This window comes from Eleutherodactylus coqui, chromosome 3, assembly GCF_035609145.1.
Source record: "Eleutherodactylus coqui strain aEleCoq1 chromosome 3, aEleCoq1.hap1, whole genome shotgun sequence".
Classification (NCBI taxonomy): Eukaryota; Metazoa; Chordata; class Amphibia; order Anura; family Eleutherodactylidae; genus Eleutherodactylus; species Eleutherodactylus coqui.
The window spans coordinates 220,394,539-220,414,793 of record NC_089839.1 but is presented as its reverse complement, the minus strand read 5'-3'; the positions used below and the strand labels follow the sequence as shown (position 1 = coordinate 220,414,793).

The 20,255-nt window shown below is 45.4% G+C and overlaps 1 protein-coding gene across 1 annotated transcript; it reads left to right on the top strand.

Moving 5' to 3' along the window:
• The first annotated feature begins 18,851 nt into the window (after positions 1-18,851).
• LOC136620256 (olfactory receptor 1J1-like) lies at positions 18,852-19,805 on the top strand. Its single transcript, XM_066594961.1, has one exon. It carries the CDS (start codon positions 18,852-18,854, stop codon positions 19,803-19,805), a length of 954 nt encoding a protein of 317 aa, XP_066451058.1.
• Positions 19,806-20,255: the final 450 nt, after the last annotated feature.

The following is a 20,255-nucleotide window of genomic DNA, read 5'->3' as shown; positions in this document are numbered from 1 at the left end:
TGGAAGGAGCCCATCACCAGATTACGGTACTCACTGACCATAAAAACCTCACTTATCTAGATTCCGCTAAGAGGTTAAATGCTCGGCAAGCCCGCTGGGCCTTGTTTTTCTCTCGGTTCAATTTTGTTGTTACCTATAGACCCGGTTCTAAGAATGTCAAGGCTGATGCCCTGTCTAGGAGTTTTGGTTCTCCGGAACCTTCCGAGCCGGAGCCTGAGAGCATTCTCTCCCCTGGGGTGGTCCTCGCTGCTGTCTCCTCCGACCTTTCACCTCTCATTCACGCCGCTCAACAATCTGCTCCTGAAGCCCTTCCGGAAGGCAAATTATTTGTCCCGTTGTCACTGAGATTGAAAGTGTTAGAGGAGACACATGCTTCAGTCCTAGCTGGACACCCCGGTATCAGGGGTACTCTGGAGTTAGCGGCCAGACTCTATTGGTGGCCGCACATGGCCAAGGATGTACGGGTATTTGTGTCCGCGTGCCCGGTTTGCGCAAGGGGGAAGAACCTCAGGAGACGTCCTGAGGGTCCTCTTCTTCCCTTGCCCATTCCGTCCAGGCCATGGTCCCATTTGTCCATGGATTTTATTACTGATCTGCCATCCTCGCTGGGGAATACGGTCATTTGGGTAATAGTTGACCGTTTCTCCAAAATGTCTCATTTTGTTCCACTTGGCAAGTTGCCTAACGCCAAGCTTTTGTCTGAGATGTTCATCAAGGAGATTGTTCGGTTACATGGGATCCCCGAGGATATTGTGTCTGATAGAGGGGTTCAGTTCGTCGCTCGCTTCTGGCGAGCCTTCTGTAAAAATCTAAACGTTAATTTGTCCTTTTCCTCTGCCTTCCATCCCGAGAGTAACGGACAAACGGAACGGATGAACCAAGAACTTATCCAGTATCTGCGACTGTTTGTCTCTGATAACCAGCATCAGTGGGCCAACTACTTACCTCTCGCCGAATTTGCTATTAACAACCATGGTAACTCGTCGACCCAACTGTCACCTTTTTTTTGTAACTATGGGTTCCATCCCCGGTTCTCGCTTTCTACTCCTTTGGTCTCGAACAATCCGGCCGCCGACATATCCGCCGAAGAACTGTGCACAGTTTGGGCCCAGGTTCGTAAGAACCTTCAGGGTTCCCAAGAGAAACTGCGTAAATACGCAAATAAAAGACGTACTATCTCTGCACCTTTTGTGGTCGGGGAGCAGGTTTTATTATCATCTAAGAATCTGAGACTTAAGGTTCCCTCCCTGAAACTTGCTCCTCGGTTCATTGGCCCATTTACGGTTTCTCAGGTTATCAACCCGGTGTCATATAAGTTGGCACTTCCTGACCCCTGGAAGGTCCACAAGGTTTTTCACAAGAACTTGCTTAAGAAGTATGTGACTCCAGTTCTCCCCACCCAGAACCCGCCTCCTCCCTCTCTGGTACAGGGGGAACTGGAGTATGAAGTAGAAAGGCTTGTGGATGCCCGACGGGTTAGAGGTGGGCTGCAGTACCTGGTCCACTGGAGAGGATTTGGCCCTGAGGATAGGACGTGGGTCCCTGCCAGGGACGTTCATGCGCCACGCCTAGTCCAGGCATTCCACAGGGCTTTCCCGCTTAAGCCCGCACCTGGCCATGGGGGTCCGGTGTACCCCCGTAGAAGGGGGGGTACTGTCAGAACCGGCAACTCTCGGGGCCGCCGTGCCCGCACCACCGGTCCGGCCACCCGGGGTGCGGGAGCGCGGCGCAGAGGTACCCCGGTTCTTGTGATCTCCCCGGGCCGCTGTAAGACTGGTCGCCGCCGGGTTACTAGGGAGGCAGCTGGTGCTTCTAGTGTCCTGACTACCAGGCTGGCTTCCCTAGTAACTGTCTGTGCAGCTAGACTGGGGGCGTGTCCCCAGCACCGCCCTGATTAGCCCTGCTGCTGTCAGGCTCCCCGCCCCAATCAGCTTCTGGGGCGGGAGCGCTGACAGCATTTAAATAGGTGTGTTTTCCTCTCAGGCCTCGCCAGTGTTAGTTTGGTTCTCCAGCTGCACCCGCGTTTATCCTGACTGCTCTTGTGACCTCGGCTTTTCTGACACCTGCTTTTGGACTTGACTACGTTTTTGCCTGACCCCTCCGTACTGCGTACCCTCTTGTTGCCGACCCGGATTGTCTGACCATTCTACCGTTGCTTGTCTCAGTGTCTGTTTGTCTCCCGTGTCCCGCTTCCCTAGTGAGGGTAGGGACCGTCGCCCAGTTGTCGCCCTGGGGGTTAGCCCAGGGGGGCAAGTAGGCAGGGACAGGGGTTGCGGGATATCTCAGGGACCCCCATATCCCGGACACTGTCCTGACACATGGACAAGCACAGGCGGGCAGGGCCACTATATCTTCCTGACAGCACATTGGGTGAATTTAGTGGAGGCTGGGACCGAGTCAGAGCCTGGAACCGCTCAAGTCCTACCCATCCCCAGAATTGCGGGCCCCAGCTCGGTGCTGGTATCTGCGGCGGTGTATGCTTCCTCCACTAAACCACCCCCCTCCTCCTCCTCCTCTTACGCAACCTCTGTCTCGCAATCAAGATGTGTCAGCAGCAGCACTTCGCCAGCAGTCGGTGTCGCACGGCGTGGCAGCACAGCGGTGGCCAAGCGTCAGCAGGCCGTGCTGAAACCACTCAGCTTAGGAGAGAAGAGGCACACGGCCCACGAACTGCTGCAGGGTCTGACAGAGCAAACCGACCGCTGGCTTTCGCCGCTGAGCCTCCAACCGGGCATGGTCGTGTGTGACAACGGCCGTAACCTGGTGGCGGCTCTGCAGCTCGGCAGCCTCACGCACGTGCCATGCCTGGCCCACGTCTTTAATTTGGTGGTTCAGCGCTTTCTGAAAAGCTACCCACACTTGTCAGACCTGCTCGGAAAGGTGCGCCGGGTCAGCGCACATTTCCGCAAGTCCAACACGGACGCTGCCACCCTGCGCACCCTGCAACATCGGTTTAATCTGCCAGTGCACCGACTGCTGTGCGACGTGCCCACACGGTAGAACTCTACACTCCACATGTTGGCCAGGCTCTATGAGCAGCGTAGAGCTATAGTGGAATACCAACTCCAACATGGGCGGCATAGTGGGAGTCAGCCTCCTCAATTCTTTACAGAAGAGTGGGCCTGGTTGGCAGACATCTGCCAGGTCCTTGGAAACTTTGAGGAGTCTACCCAGATGGTGAGCGGCGATGCTGCAATCATTAGCGTCACCATTCCTCTGCTATGCCTCTTGAGAAGTTCCCTGCAAAGCATAAAGGCAGACGCTTTGTGCTCGGAAACGGAGGCGGGGGAAGACAGTATGTCGCTGGATAGTCAGAGCACTCTCATGTCTATATCTCAGCGTGTTGAGGAGGAGGAGGAGGAGCATGAGGAGGAGGGGGAAGAGACAGCTTGGCCCACTGCTGAGGGTACCCATGCTGCTTGCCTGTCATCCTTTCAGCGTGTATGGCCTGAGGAGGAGGAGGAGGAGGATCCTGAAAGTGATCTTCCTAGTGAGGACAGCCATGTGTTGCGTACAGGTACCCTGGCACACATGGCTGACTTCATGTTAGGATGCCTTTCTCGTGACCCTCGCGTTACACGCATTCTGGCCACTACGGATTACTGGGTGTACACACTGCTCGACCCACGGTATAAGGAGAACCTTTCCACTCTCATACCCGAAGAGGAAAGGGGTTCGAGAGTGATGCTATACCACAGGACCCTGGCGGACAAACTGATGGTAAAATTCCCATCCGACAGCGCTAGTGGCAGAAGGCGCAGTTCCGAGGGCCAGGTAGCAGGGGAGGCGCGGAGATCAGGCAGCATGTACAGCACAGGCAGGGGAACACTGTCCAAGGTCTTTGACAGTTTTATGGCTCCCCAGCAAGACTGTGTCACCGCTCCCCAGTCAAGGCTGAGTCGGCGGGAGCACTGTAAAAGGATGGTGAGGGAGTACGTAGCGGATCGCACGACCATCCTCGGTGACGCCTCTGCCCCCTACAACTACTGGGTGTCGAAGCTGGACACGTGGCCTGAACTAGCGCTGTATGCCCTGGAGGTGCTTGCTTGTCCTGCGGCTAGCGTCTTGTCGGAGAGGGTGTTTAGTGCGGCTGGGGGAATCATCACAGATAAGCGTAGCCGCTTGTCAACCGACAGTGCCGACAGGCTAACACTCATCAAGATGAACAAAGGCTGGATTTCCCCAGACTTCTGTTCTCCACCAGCGGACAGCAGCGATACGTAAGCAATACGTAGGCTGCACCCGCGGATGGAAGCTACGTTCTCTCTCACCATCCAAAACGGGGACATTTCTGCTTCATCAATCTGTGTCTAATATTCCTCCTCCTCCTCCTGAAACCTCACGTAATCACGCTGAACGGGCAATTTTTCTTAGGGCCACAAGGCTCACTCAAATAATTTTTCTGAACAATTTTTATATGTTTCAATGCTCTTAAAAGCGTTGGAACTTTAACTTGAACCAATTTTTCGTTACACTGGGCTGCCTCCAGGCCTAGTTACCACTTAAGCCACATTAACCAAAGCGATTAATGGGTTTCACCTGCCCTCTTGGCTGGCCATGGCCAATTTTGGGGATGTACATTAGTACTGTTGATACAGCAATTTTTGTGGGCCCTCGCCTACAGTGTAATCAAATTAATTTTTAGCCCACCTGCATTACAGCTGACGTTACCTCAGCTGTGTTGGGCAATGCAATGGGATATTTTTGTGTACCGCCGGTGGGTTCCAGGGAGCCACCCATGCTGTAGGTGCACACGGAGTGTAACCTACATGTGTCCACTTGTAAAGAACCCCGGTCAGACTGGGGCATGCAGTGTGGGCCGAAGCCCACCTGTATTACGCACGACATTACTACCTCAGCTTTGTTGGGCAATGCAATGGGATATTTCTATGTACCGCCGTGACGCCTCTGCCCCCTACAACTACTGGGTGTCGAAGCTGGACACGTGGCCTGAACTCGCGCTGTATGCCCTGGAGGTGCTTGCTTGTCCTGCGGCTAGCGTCTTGTCAGAGAGGGTGTTTAGTGCGGCTGGGGGAATCATCATGAATAAACGTATCCGCCTGTCAACCGACAGTGCCGACAGGCTTACAATCATAAAGATGAACAAAGCCTGGATTCCCCCAGAGTTCTCTTCTCCACCAGCGGACAGCAGCGATACCTAAACAATACGTAGGCTGCACCCGCGGATGGAAGCATCGTTCTCTATCACCATAAAAAACGTGGACCTGTTAGCTTTATCAATCTGTGTATTATAGTCATCCTCCTCCTCCTGCTCCTCCTCCTGAAACCTCACGTAATCACGCCGAACGGGCAAATTTTCTTAGGCCCACAAGGCTCAGTCATATAACTTTTGTAAACAATGTTTATACGTTTCAATTCTCAATTCAATAAAGCGTTGAAACTTGCACCTGAACCAATTTTTATTTTAACTGGGCTGCCTACAGGCCTAGTTACAAATTAAGCTACATTAACCAAAGCGATTAATGGGTTTCACCTGCCCTCTTGGTTGGGCATGGGCAATTTTTCTGAGGTACATTTGTACTGTTGGTACTCCAATTTTTTGGGCCCTCGCCTACATTGTAATCCTAGTAATTTTTAGCCCACCTGCATTAAAGCTGATGTTACCTCAGCTGTGCTGGGCACTGCAATGGGATATATTTATGTACCGCCGGTGGGTTCCAGGGAGCGACCCATGCTGTCGGTCCACACGGAGTTGTAACTGCATGTGTCCACTTCTAAAGAACCCCAGTCTGACTGGGGCATGCAGTGTGGGCCGAAGCCCACCTGCATTAAACCTGACGTTACCTCAGCTGTGCTGGGCACTGCAATGGGATATATTTATGTACCGCCGGTGGCTTCCTGGGACCCACCCATGCTGTTGGTCCACACGGAGTTGTAACTGCATGTGTCCACTTCTAAAGAACCCCAGTCTGACTGGGGCATGCAGTGTGGGCCGAAGCCCACCTGCATTAAACCTGACGTTACCTCAGCTGTGATGGGCACTGCAATGGGATATATTTATGTACAGCCGGTGGGTTCCAGGGAGCCAACCATGCTGTGGGTGCACACGGAATTCCCATTGCGGAGTTGTACCTGCCTGTGACTATTTATAAAAAACTCCGGTTTGACTGGGGCATGCAGACACCTTGACAGAATGAATAGTGTGTGGCAAATGGGTTCCCCATTGCTATGCCCACGTGTGCAGCTCCTGATGGAGGTGGCACAGGATTGGATTTCTCATTGCTTCTGTACAGCATTATGGGCTATCGCCCCGCCCCTTTTAAAGAGGGTCGCTGCCTGGCCGTGCCAACCCTCTGCAGTGTGTGCCTGCGGTTCCTCATGGCAGACGCACTTATAAATAGACATGAGGGTGATGTGGCTATGAGGCCAGCGTGTGGCATGAGGGCAGCTGAAGACTTTGGTGTGCGCTGTGGACACTGGGTCGTGCGGGGTGGGTTGGTCAGCATGTAACCCAGGAGAAGTGGCAGCGGAGTGTCATGCAGGCAGTCATTGTGCTTTGTTGGAGGTAGTTTGGTGCTTAGCTAAGGTATGCCTTGCTAATGAGGGTTTTTTAGAAGTAAAAATTGTTGGGAGGGGGGGGCCCACTCTTGCCGCTATTGTGGCTTAATAGTGGGACCTGCGAACTTGAGATGCAGCCCAACATGTAGCCCCTCGCCTGCCCTATCCCTTGCTGTGTCGTTCCCATCACTTTCTTGAATTGCCCAGATTTTCACAAATGAAAACCTTAGCGAGCAGCGGCGATATACAAAACTGCTCGAGTCGCGCATTGACTTCAATGGGGTTCATTACTCGAAACGAACCCTCGAGCATCGCGAAAATTTCATCTCGAGTAACGAGCACCCGAGCATTTTGGTGCTCGCTCATCTGTAGTAATTTTTAAAAGCATCTTAAATACTCATCGTGAGCTGGTCACACTTTACAGGAATAGAAGGGTTAGAAATAGTAGAAAACCAATGTGGCTTAATAAAGATGTAAGTGGACAATAAACAACAAAGAGAAATTGTTTAAGCTATTAACCCCTTAACGACCAATGACGTACCTGGTACGTCATGGAGCGTCGGGGTATGTATGAAGAGAGGTTGCGATGCAACCTCTCTTCATACAGTGCGGGCATCAGCTGTTTATAACAGCTGACATCCGCGGACAATAGCCGCGAGCGGCCGCGCGGCCGATCGCGGCTATTAACCATTTAAATGCCGCTGTCAATTCTGACAGCGGCATTTAAATCCCCCGAACGATGTTCGGGGGTCCCGCACGGCCCCCCCGCGGTGAGATCGGGAGAGCCGTGCATGTGTCATGGCAGCCGGGGGCCTAATGAAAGGCCCCAGGGCTGCCTTAGCAGACTGCCTATCAAGCCGTCCCCGTGGGGTGGCTTCATAGGTTGCCTGTCAAAAAGCAATATGACGTAATGCTATAGCATTACGTCATACTGCAGGAGCGATCAAAGCATCGCATCTTAAAGTCCCCCAGGGGGACTTCAAAGTAAAGTAAAAAAAAAAATCAATAAAGTTTTTTTTTAATTGAAAAAAAAAAAAGTTGTAAAAGTTTAAATCACCCCCCTTTTGCCATATCTATTATTAAAAAATCTAAATAATAAATTAAAAATATGCATTTGGTATCACCGCGTCCGTAAAAGTCCGAACTATCAAAGTACCACATAATTTTTCCCGCACGGTGAACGTCGTTCGAAAAAAGAAATGAAGAACGCCAGAAATGCATTTTTTTAGTTACCCTGTCTCCCAGAAAAAACGCAATAAAAAGCGATCAAAAAGTCGTATGTATTCCAAAATGGTACTATCAGAAACTACAGGACATCCCGCAAAAAATGAAGCCTTGCTCAACTACGTCGACGGAAAAATAAAAAAGTTATTGCGCGCACAAAATGACCGCAGAAAATAATTGAAAAATTTTTTATGTCTTTAAAAAAAAAAAAGAGGAGTATAGTAAAAAAAAACCTATACAAGTTTGGCATCGTAGTAATCGTACCGACCCATAGAATAAAGTTATCATGTCGTTTTTGTTGCCATTTGTGCGCCGTAGAAGCAAGACGCACTAAAAGATGGCAAAATGTCGGTTTTTTTTTCATTTTACTCCACTTAGAATTTTTTAAAGGTTTTTCAGTACATTATATGGTACTTTAAATAGCACCATTGAAAAATACAACTCGTCCCGCAAAAAACAAGCCCTCATACAGCAACGTGGATGGATAAATAAAGGAGTTATGATTTTTTTAAAGGGGGGAGGAAAAAACGAAAATGGAAAAAGAAAAATGCCCGCGTCATTAAGGGGTTAAAGGCAGAAGGTAGTGAAGAAGCACTAAAAAGCTATAAGGAAAGATGAAATTATGTAAAAGGCAAATAAAAGCAACACAGGTGTAGACAGAGGAACTCATTGCAAAGAGAGTAAAATTAATCCAAAACCGTTCTTCAATTATAGTGTAAATCAAATCTATTAGTTTTTTATTCCAGTGTATTCACAGAGAAAAAATAATTGACAGGTGAAATACAAAGTGATAAATTAAACTCTCAATTAAATGTCATCAGCCTAATCCAGGAAGAAGTTTCCCAGTTTATGTTCAGATACTAAATGTTCCCCATAATAATTACCTCTTTGTAATTTGCAACCCTAAGATGATTACAATACACAAAACATAGGGTTCCAATAACATGCACCCGTGGGTTCTAAGGGTAATAATTAATGTGATAGACAGACCCTTGCTTCTTAGTGATGGGGTCTGTTCTAGGATTGGTGCCAATATTCAAAACAGAGTCAAAAAGTGCACCCAGAAATTACAGGCCTGTAAGTTTAACTTTTAAAACTGAAAGTGAAAAAATGGACCTCTACCTGAATTTAAAGAAGACCAAAATTATCACAACTGGAAAAAATGGCCAAATTCAAATCAAAATGACACATTGAGGCCATAAAATGTATGCGAGACTTCATCTTCCTTTGTTCAAAAATTGACCAGGCTGGAGAATCTATGCCAGAGATTAAACGTGGATAGCGTTAGGGCAAAGTGCAATGCTAAACATGGACAAAATCTGGAAAAGTAGGGATATCGGCATAATAACTAAATGCATGATAGTGCAAACCATCGTATGGATGTGAAGGCCAGACTGTGAAAAAAGCTGATAGATGGATGATTGATGCGTTTGAGCTGAGGTGCTGACAAAAGGTGCTGTGTATGCTCTGGACGGCGAAAGTAACAAACAGAGAAGTCCTGAATCGACCTGATATATCACTGGAGGGAGAGATGACCATACTCAGACTCACGTATTTTGGCCATATAATGCGAGCAGAGTTGCTAGAAAAATCTATAATGCTTGGACAGATCAGTGGCAAAAGAAGACCTGGATGCCAAACAACACGATGGCTTGATACTGTCAAAGCTGATATTGGCATGGATGTCACACAACTGAAAAAAGCAGTGCAAAACTGAAGAACATGAGGGGAGCTCACCTTTAGGGTCACCAAGGGTCATGAACAACTAAACAGCTAAAATCAACAAATTAAACTTCTATTGTGGATGAAATGATTGAAGGATTTATAAGAGATGGAGTACCTCAAGGAAAATAGCTATATAAATCCATATCAGCATACATTTGTGAGGGGTGCCTCCTGTCAAACCCAATCTGATCAGCTTTACAAGGGGGTAAGTTCTATTGTATTGGGCAAAGTCATTAGATCTTGTGTATCTGGACTGATTCTGGATAAGTTGGGGGGTTGGGCAGAAAAGTGGCAAATGAGGTGTAACACTGATAAATGTAAGGTTATGCACATGGGCAGAGAAATATATGTCACCATTACACACCAAATGGAAACCACTGGGTAACACTGACATGGAAAAGGACTTGGGGATGTTAGTTAACTGTAAACATAACTGGAGCAACCAGTGTCAGTGCTCGAACCCAGAAGCTCCTGTGTTCTAAGTGGCGGCTCTACCTATTGAGATATCAAGCCCTCTAAGAAGCTTCTCTGCTAACTTTAACCTTGTTCCTGCTCCTATCTCCCTGATTGACTCCATCTTGCTTACTGATTAGATACCCTATATAACCTGGCCTAGCACCTACCATCCTTCAAAGATTATTGTGCTTCCAGCCAGTACTCAAGCTCTTCCTTTAAATGCTCATCCTTACCACAACTAATATCTACCTGTGTACTGAAGTCTGGCTTCCCTGACTCCATCTGCTCCTTTTTTTCCGCAACCAATATTTACCTGTTTACCGACATCTGGCTTCCCAGACTACGCTACCCACCTGCTCCTCTTGTACCGCAACTGATATCTACCTGTGTACCAATATTTGGCTTTCCTTGACTATGCTATTGATCCACACTGGTTATGACAAAGGTACTCCATCCTGCACCACATCATTACAAAATAATTTTGCCCAATCTGGTGTCCATTGTGGCCACCTTGCAGAAATAGCTTGCTGAGCTCCAAGAATTTTGTGCCACCTATCAGTGCTGTATCTATTTCCAAATGCATCTACTACATTTACCAGTGACAGAAAGAAGGTATTATTTATTGTCAACCTCCTCACAAATGAGGCGCTTGCATGAGCCTCACCATATAAGGAAACCAGCAGTAACCTCCTCAACAATCTCGAAGCCTTCACTACCACTATGGATCAAGTCTTTGATGACCCGTATTATTGTGCCATAGCAGAGGGTAGGTTACATAACCTGCCAGAAAGGCATTGCTCTGTTGCCGAATATATGGTAGAATTATTTTCGCTGGGTGACTGATAGCACATGGAACCCAGCAGCCCAGAGGAGTCAGTTCCGATGAGGCTTATCAGAGCCAGTGAAAGATGAGCTTACTAGAGTTGAGACCCCTGACTATTTGGAGGACTTTATTCAATTATGTACTTGAATTGATCAGAAATTCACAGAATCACAGAAGGAAAAGCTGTGCGTTTTTGGGAACGATCCTGCCTATCCTTTCAGTCAACCAGCGTTTAACACTCAGGAATGGACCAAACCTTCCTCTTCGATTGTCAGATATCACTACCCACCCTCGAACATACCCAAACCTCCAAGGACAGTCAGCAGAATTCTAATAGGTTGGCAACTCAGTATCAGCAATTCAATGATGTCTTCAGCAAAAAGAAATCCGAAAAATTCCCCCTCATCGGCCATATGATTGTCCAATTGAATTGCTTCCCTGGAACAACCATCCCTTTTGGGTGAATGTACAATCTTTCCGAACCAGAGTAAAAAGTACTCCGAAAATACCTGAACGGAAATCTAAGGAAGAGCTTTATTCAACCTTATTCTTCTCCATCTAGGGCACATCTATTCTTTGTAGAAAAGAAAGACTCAACCTTGTGGCTATGCATTGATTATAGGGAGCTAAATAAAATTGCTGTCCAGAATCGCTACTATCCTCTTCCCTTAATCCTGGAATTGTTCTAAAGACTCTGTTGCACGAAGATTTTTTCCAAACTAGACCTGAGAAGGGCCTATAACCTCATATGGATCTGCCCAGGGGATGAGTGAAAGACAGCCTTTAGAAAAAGATATGGACATTTTGAATACCTGGTTATGTCATTTGGCCTTTGCAATGCTCCTTCCACCTTTCATCATTTTTTTTATGATGTGTTTAAAGATTTTTTGGATTACCTTTTTGTTGTTGCTTACCTCAATGATATTCTTATTTTCTTTGACAGCTTGGAGGAACATCACAGGCATGTCCAGCTGGTCTTGGAACATCTCCAAAGGAATCATCTTTATATCAAACTGGAAAAATGTGAGTTTGAATAAACCAGGATCCAATTCCTTGAATATATCAGCTCCCCAGATAGTCTGAGTATGGACTCTAGCAAAATTAAAGCTGTAGTTGATTGGCCCACTCCAAGAAATCTAAAAGACGTTCAACTCTTTATAGGATTTGCGAATTTCCAATGAAGTTTTATAAAAGACTTTTCAAAAATTATCTTACCTATCACTTCGCTCACAAAGAAAACCAAAACATATTCATGGTCTGCAGAAGCACAGGATGCCTTTGAAAAACTAAAAGCTCTGTTCACTTCTGCACCAGTGCTGGTCCATCCAAATCCAGAACTACGCTTTGTTGTGGAAGTGGATGCCTCCAATACTGCTGTGTTAAATGTCTTGTCTCAACGAATCGGAGACAAGATGCACCTGCACCAATGTACATTTCTTTCTCATATCATGTCACCTGCTGAAAGAGACTATGACATTGGAAATAAAAAACTGTTAACCATTATTGTTCCCCTTCGAATGGAGATATCTTTCGGAAGGTGACAATCATTCTGTAATAGTCCTAACTGACCACAAAAATCTAGAATTTATTTGAGCAAATTTAATTTTACATTTCTTATCAGCCTGGTTCAAGAAATGGCAAAGCCAATGCCTTGTCCAGGATACTGGCTGAACTGGAGGAGGGGTCAACGATAATACAGACTGTAAAATTTTGCCCCCCAAAATTTCCTAGGAATACTTGACTCAAAAGAATATTTAACAATGTCTAAAGATGGGTACCAAAATCATTCCTTTTTCAATCAATCTAAGGATGTCGACCTCTCTTTTAACCCCTTAATGACCACCCATACGTGTTTTCACATCCTGGGTGTCTGAGTTTTATTTTACATGCTACCCCTGTAGACAAAGGCCGCGGGCTCTGTATGTGTGGCAGCTCCCGGCTCTTAGCTGCCGGAGGTAGCTGAGAGTGTAGAGCTGTCACTAGGTGCTGTGGCATGCAGCCCCCAATCAAGCAATCGTCATTATCCAATGGATAACGGCGATTGCATACAAGTTAACAAAAAGTTAAATAAAGTTATAGTTTCATTTCTCCTCCCAGATCAGATCCATCAGGAGAGTTGAAACTACTCACTTCTGGCCTCTGTGATGTCCGTTGGTGATCTGGTACTGCAAGGACCTGGCACCGGCTTCTGCACATGCACGCCAAAGGTTAAATGCCGGGCGCATGCACAGAGGACCAGAGAGCAGAGAAATTTAAAATCTCTCTGTTCCCGACTAGCAAAGGTACCCAAGAGCAAAGAAATTTTATCGGGGGCCACAATATTTGGCTTCACAGTCACATTATCACTGTTATCCAATGGATAACGGCGATCATGTAAGGTTAAAAAAAGTTTAGAAAAAAAATTGAAGTTTCATCTTCCATCATAGATCGTATCCATGAGGGGAAATGAAAGTACTTGCCTAAGGCCCCCGGATTTGTTCCCTGATGGGATCCTTATCTGCAGACCTATCCCAGGCTTATATGCTTGCAACTGTCGGCAAAACGGTGGACACATGCGCAAAAGCTTGGGAAATTTAAAATCTCCATGCTCCTGGCTACTAAAGGTAGTTGAAAGTCTGGAGATTTTATGGCGGGCCTCGGTATGTGGTTCCTAGTTATGTGGTCGCCATTATCCAATGGATAATGATGTTCATGTAAAAGTTAAAAAAAAAATGTACGTTTTACCTTCCCTCACAGATCAGATTCGTGAGGAGAGGTGAAATTACTTACCTGAGGCCTCCAGGGATGTTCCCCGACGGGATTATGCACGGCCCTTCCACCGGTTTCTGCGCATGTGCCCGGCAGCAAAATGGCAGACGCTGGGGAGGGCCCAGGAAGTTTAAAATCTCCTTTCTCCTGGCTACCAAAGCTAGCCAAGAGCCTGGAACAATGACTGGAGGCCCCATTGAGCAGTCCCCGTCCCCGTGATCACGTTTATCAAATAGTATAAAAAGATAGCACTCTACCCTAGGCCCGTCTGACATGACTGGATAGGAATTACGGATTCTGCATGCATTATTCACAGTAATACTTGGATCAATCAAATTCATTGGATTACACAATTGTGCTCACATTAGCAGGTGTAGTAGTGCAGTACACAGAAGGGCCTGTAGAGGGCTGAAGACAGGACTTCTGGTGCGAGGGTTAACCAAGGGGTGGAGCAGGAACCAGATAAAAGCCAGTTCCTGCCAAAAAGCAAGAGAGAGGACCAGTGCAGCATAGGAAGTTGCTGCAGGCTGGTGGCCTAGCAAAGGCCAGAGTCCGAAAGGGATGACGAGCCTGGACTCCCACCCAAGTTGGGGTGCTTATTTGAAGGACATATATATTGACATTGTGTGATGTGCTGTGAAATAAACGCTGGCAGGAGATGTACGCAACTCCTGAGCCGTGTTTACACGTGTGGTGCGCCATTTCTGGTACGAGAGGTCAGCGATCCCGAAGCGAGGGCAGCCCGTTTGCTACACAGGTCAGAATTACGTGAGCTCAGACCCAGGAGATTGGCTAACAGGAGATCACCACACCCAGCTAGCTCAATTAACCCTCAACTACCTGTGGAGCTGTGCTGCTAGAGACAATAGTGCTACAGGTCTCAGCAGCACACGTAACAGTCTGTCCTGAAAGCCACCAGCTGCACCTTTCAGTTTGGGCCCCATTGGGCATACAAACATAAGTTTAGGGCCATAATAGTTACAGTTAGGGCCAGAAATATTTGGACAGTGACACAAGTTTTGTTATTTTAGCTGTTTACAAAAACATGTTCAGAAATACAATTATATATATAATATGGGCTGAAAGTGCACACTCCCAGCTGCAATATGAGAGTTTCCACATCCAAATCGGAGAAAGGGTTTAGGAATCATAGCTCTGTAATGCATAGCCTCCTCTTTTTCAAGGGACCAAAAGTAATTGGACAATGGACTCTAAGGGCTGCAATTAACTCAGAAGGCGTCTCCCTCGTTAACCTGTAATCAATTAAGTAGTTAAAAGGTCTGGGGTTGATTCCAGGTGTGTGGTTTTGGATTTGGAAGCTGTTGCTGTGACCAGACAACATGCGGTCAAAGGAACTCTCAATTGAGGTGAAGCAGAACATCCTGAGGCTGAAAAAAAAGAAAAAAATCCATCAGAGAGATAGCAGACATGCTTGGAGTAGCAAAATCAACAGTCGGGTACATTCTGAGAAAAAAGGAATTCACTGGTGAGCTTGGGAACTCAAAAAGGCCTGGGCGTTCACGGAAGACAACGGTGGTGGATGATCGCCGCATACTTTCTTTGGTGAAGAAGAACCCGTTCACAACATCAACTGAAGTCCAGAACACTCTCAGGGAAGTGGGTGTATCTGTCTCTAAGTCAACAGTAAAGAGAAGACTCCATGAAAGTAAATACAAAGGGTTCACATCTAGATGCAAACCATTCATCAATTCCAAAAATAGACAGGCCAGAGTTAAATTTGTTGAAAAACACCTCAAGAAGCCAGTCCAGTTCTGGAAAAGTATTCTATGGACAGATGAGACAAAGATCAACCTGTACCAGAATAATGGGAAGAAAAAAGTTTGGAGAAGAAAGGGAACGGCACATGATCCAAGGCACACCACATCCTCTGTAAAACACGGTGGAGGCAACGTGATGGCATGGGCATGCATGGCTTTCAATGGCACTGGGTCACTTGTGTTTATTGATGACATAACAGCAGACAAGAGTAGCCGGATGAATTCTGAAGTGTACCAGGATATACTTTCAGCCCAGATTCAGCCAAATGCTGCAAAGTTGATCGGACGGCGCTTCACAGTACAGATGGACAATGACCCCAAGCATACAGCCAAAGCTACCCAGGAGTTCATGAGTGCAAAAAAGTGGAACATTCTGCAATGGCCAAGTCAATCACCAGATCTTAACCCAATTGAGCATGCATTTCACTTGCTCAAATCCAGACTTCAGACGGAAAGACCCACAAACAAGCAAGACCTGAAGGCTGCGGCTGTAAAGGCCTGGCAAAGCATTAAGAAGGAGGAAACCCAGCGTTTGGTGATGTCCATGGGTTCCAGACTTAAGGCAGTGATTGCCTCCAAAGGATTCGCAACAAAATATTGAAAACAAAATATTTTGTTTGGGTTATGTTTATTTGTCCAATTACTTTTGAGCTCCTAAAATGTGGAGTGTTTGTAAAGAAATGTGTACAATTCCTACATTTTCTATCAGATATTTTTGTTCAACCCTTTAAATTAAACGTTACAATCTGCACTTGAATTCTGTTGTAGAGGCTTCATTTCAAATCCAATGCGGTGGCATGCAGAGCCCAACTCGCGAAAATTGTGTTACTGTCCAAATATTTCTGGCCCTAACTGTATGTTTATGAACACAGAACAAACAGGTATCCATTTTGGGGTGGAAATCCTCATTTTCATGTGACCTATAGAAAAAAACCCTCTGTTTAAAATGACATATTAGCAAAAATATGAAATTTTATTTTTTCTTCTCTAAATTGCCTTAACTCCTGGAAAAAAATGGGGTCAAAATACTCATGCCACCCCTCAGTGAAAATATTAAGGGTGTATTTTTTTTAATGGGGTAATTTGTGGGGTTTTTATAATTCTAAGACCTATGAGCCTTTGCAATCTTGGCTTGGTGTAGAAAAACAAAATGTTCCTCAAAATTGTAACAATTTTTATTTCATTTTTTCGTTCCTAAATGGTTAAAAGGTATTTCAAATATGCATATATTTGACATTTGGCAGTTGAAAATGTGAAAAAATAAGATTTTTTTTTTTATTTTCCCAATTTTGGTGCTTTTACTAAATACACACAAATTCTATTGGTCTATTTTTACCACCTAAATAAAGTACAATATTAGGGGCAAAAAGCAACAGCACTCATACCCTAATCAAATTAAATAATGCTGGTATTAGCGTTAGAACCCATCTGAAAGCTTGGTCACCTGGACGTTGGTAGATGGGCCAATATGATTTGATCAAATTATATACTAAGCACCTTGCATTATTTAATGTGGTTAGAGTATTATAGGTACGTATACTTCTGATAGTAAGTGTATTTTGAGTGCTGTTGCCACTCTTTGGTTTCTGCTTCCATTGTATGTTGCAGCCATTGGTTTAACGTGCATCTATAGATTTCTATTGGGAAGGGCTGACCTATTTTATCCTGGACTTCACTCAATGTGTGGACTCTATGAACTCATTGAACATACTTATAAATAAATAAAGCACTGACAACCTCACAGGAGTTTGCTGAAACCCTTGTTCGCCTTCCTGGTCTTTAATCTGATATCTTTCTGCTAACTCCCTTCTCAATCCCTTGCAATCAGGTTTTCATACTCTGCATTCTACATAAACTGTTTACGAAAGTGATAAATGACCTCCTAACAGCAAAATTTTACGAATGACAACTCAAATTCTTCTAAATGTCTCTGCAACATTTGACACTATAGATCACCCACTCCACCTCAGCCTGCTATACTCTCTAGACCTTTAGGATATGGTTTTCTTGCTGCTGGGTTCCTCAGGGTTAAGTCCTTTGGCCTTCTGTCTTTGCTATCTACACGGCCCCTGCTGGACAATCCATCAGGAGGTTAAGCTTTCAGTACCATCTTTTCGTTGACGGCACCCAATTATAAACCTCTTTCAATGCCAGGACCCATGCCATAGTACAGTAGTTGTCTGTCTGAATATTTCAAAAACTGAATTTCCTGTGTTTCTACCAGCTACTAATCTAATCCTCATATCTCCATCTCAATGTGTAGTATCACTATACCTCCTCTACAGCACACCCACTGTCTTAAATCTTCCCTTTACTCCCCATATTCAATCACTTGCTTGCTCATGTTAGCTGCATCTCAAAATCATCTCCAGAATCTGCCATTTTCTTTCTATTTTAACAGCAAAAACTCTTAGCTTTGCCCTGATTTATTCTCATCTTGACTACTGTAACCTCTTCCCTGTGCTAGTCACTGCACGGATGCCACTTTCCTGTGCTAGTCACTGCACTGATGCCTTTACCCTATGCCAGTTACTACACCAATGCCTTCATCCTATGCAAGTCACTGCACTGGTTGCCTATCCAGTAAAGAATTCAATTTATACTTATCTCTTTCATTCATGAAGCTCTCCACAGTACTGCACTGTGCTATATCTTCACCCGCATCTCCACTACCTTACCCATGCTTTCCTTTGTACTAATGATTTTAGAATAGGGAGATGTACTACCAGAAAATGTGGACAATCATATTAGCAATTGTTTGTTCCCATAAGCTGATTCCTGGCTTGCGCAAAAGAAACTAAAACAAGCACCAAATGACATTGCCGAATGTTATGCTTGTGTAAAAGAACCATAACATCCTCCACAATTCAAAACTCCCACTCCGATCTCCAAGACTTCTCTCAAGCTGAATCAGTTCTCTGGAATGCGCTATCCCTCACAATCCAGTTAAATAGCAATGTTGCCAGTTTTAAGTGTGCCCTAAAAAACCATTTTTTTACGCAGACCTACCACATTCTCTAATATGGCTGCTTTTCTTTTACTCTCCCTCTCTACTCCACATTAATCCTCAAAGCTAGACCTTTTTCTCCTACAGTATCCACTACAATCGCTGCATTCTGGGGTACTTCAAATCTTTACAAACACAGATAATGGCTGATGACCAGCTCATGTAGCATTATGTATACTACTCTATTAAGTATGAAAGAGCTGGACTATTGCAGAGAGCAAGCACTTTTTATTTCTCTTGCGTAAAAAAATTGCATATTTTTATGCAAATGGTATGTGCTGTTGTCTGTGTTCACCACCAGGAATTACAGACAAACTCCCACACCAGCAACAGCCATGAAAATGAGTATCCAGAGACCTTATTACATATTTATGAATGAGGAGAGCAGAGATTTGGGGCTTTTGCTCTTGGGAGAACCATTGGGTTATAAAATAAAAGGCACCATTATCTGCCACAATCAGAAATGTTATATCCAAGCCAGGATGTTTCACCCATTATATTCATATATTCCACTAAATTCTCCTGAGGTTTCATTATTGCCGTCAATTTTGGGAAGAATCGCACTGGAATGATGAAGAACCAAACTACGATCACCAGTGTTCTGCTCATGAGTCTATCAGATGATCTGAAGACGATCTATGTCCTCTTCTCCATTTTCCTCCTTATCTACCTAATGACCTACTTGAGTAACTCTCTCATCATCCTTCTAGTTGCTACTTGCACTCACCTTCATACACCCATGTATTTCTTTCTCGGAAACTTGGCATTCTTGGACATGTCCTACTCATCAGTGACTGCCCCAAGAATGCTCTTTAACTTCAAAACCCAGGACTGGTCCATCTCCTTCCCTGAGTGCATAGCACAAATGTTTTTTATCATCTATTTTGGAAGTTCTGAGGCTTTCTTATTGACCTCCATGTCTTACGACCGGTATATAGCCATCTGCCGTCCTCTCCACTACTCTCAGGTTATGTCTTGGGGTAAGTGCATTCAGTTGGTGTCTTTAGTTTGGTCTTCTGCTCTTATCGCCCCCACAATTTACACTTTATTTTTGAAAAGGTTGACGTTCTGTGGTCCCAACTTCATTCAGAATTTCTTTTGTGACCTGCCTCATTTGTTCCAGATCTCTTGTACTGATACAACCATCAATGTTCTACTCTTAGCAATTGCAGGAAATGTTATCTGCTTCATAACCTTTGCTGCCACATTTTACTCATATCTCAAGATCTTTAGCACAGTGCTCAAAATCCGCACTAGCGATGGAAAACGTAAAGCTTTCTCCACCTGTACATCTCATCTGATTGTGGTTTTCATATTTTATGTGTCAATAACTTTTATCTACTTTGTTCCTAACACAAGTAATCTTCTTAAGCTAAACCAAGTGGTCACTGTGATCTATACACTAATCACCCCTTTACTCAACCCGTTAATTTACAGCCTGAGGAGCAAAGACCTCAAGGCCGCACTGCAGAAAACTTTACATATGCACGTGCCAAATCCAGAAAGCAGAAGAGGATGCACATGACTCCTGCTGAAGATTTATGCCAAACTTTTTGTAGATTGAGAAACAGATTTTCTCAGATTCAAAACAAGGATAATGGGGGTACAACATAGATGTTTTTGAGAGTCGATGGACCAAATGTTCAGCTCAATCATTTTTTTTGTAAGTACATAGTGTAAGGCTGGGTTCACACAGGGCAGATTTGACGCGGAAATTCCACGCAGAATTTCGCCGCGGCAAATCCGCCTGCGGCCGCTAATCCCGGTATTAGCCAGCCATGTAGACGAGATTTCTCAGAAATCTCGTCCACACGGGACAGCCAATCCACTGCAGTAAGTCAGGCAGGAACCGTGGCTGCGGCGACCGCAGCCGCGGCTTTAGAATATGCAGCATGTCTATTTATTTTTTCTTTCTGCTGCGGCCGCACTCTTCTCTATGGGAGCGCCGGCCGCAGCGGAAGAGCGAGCGGCCGGG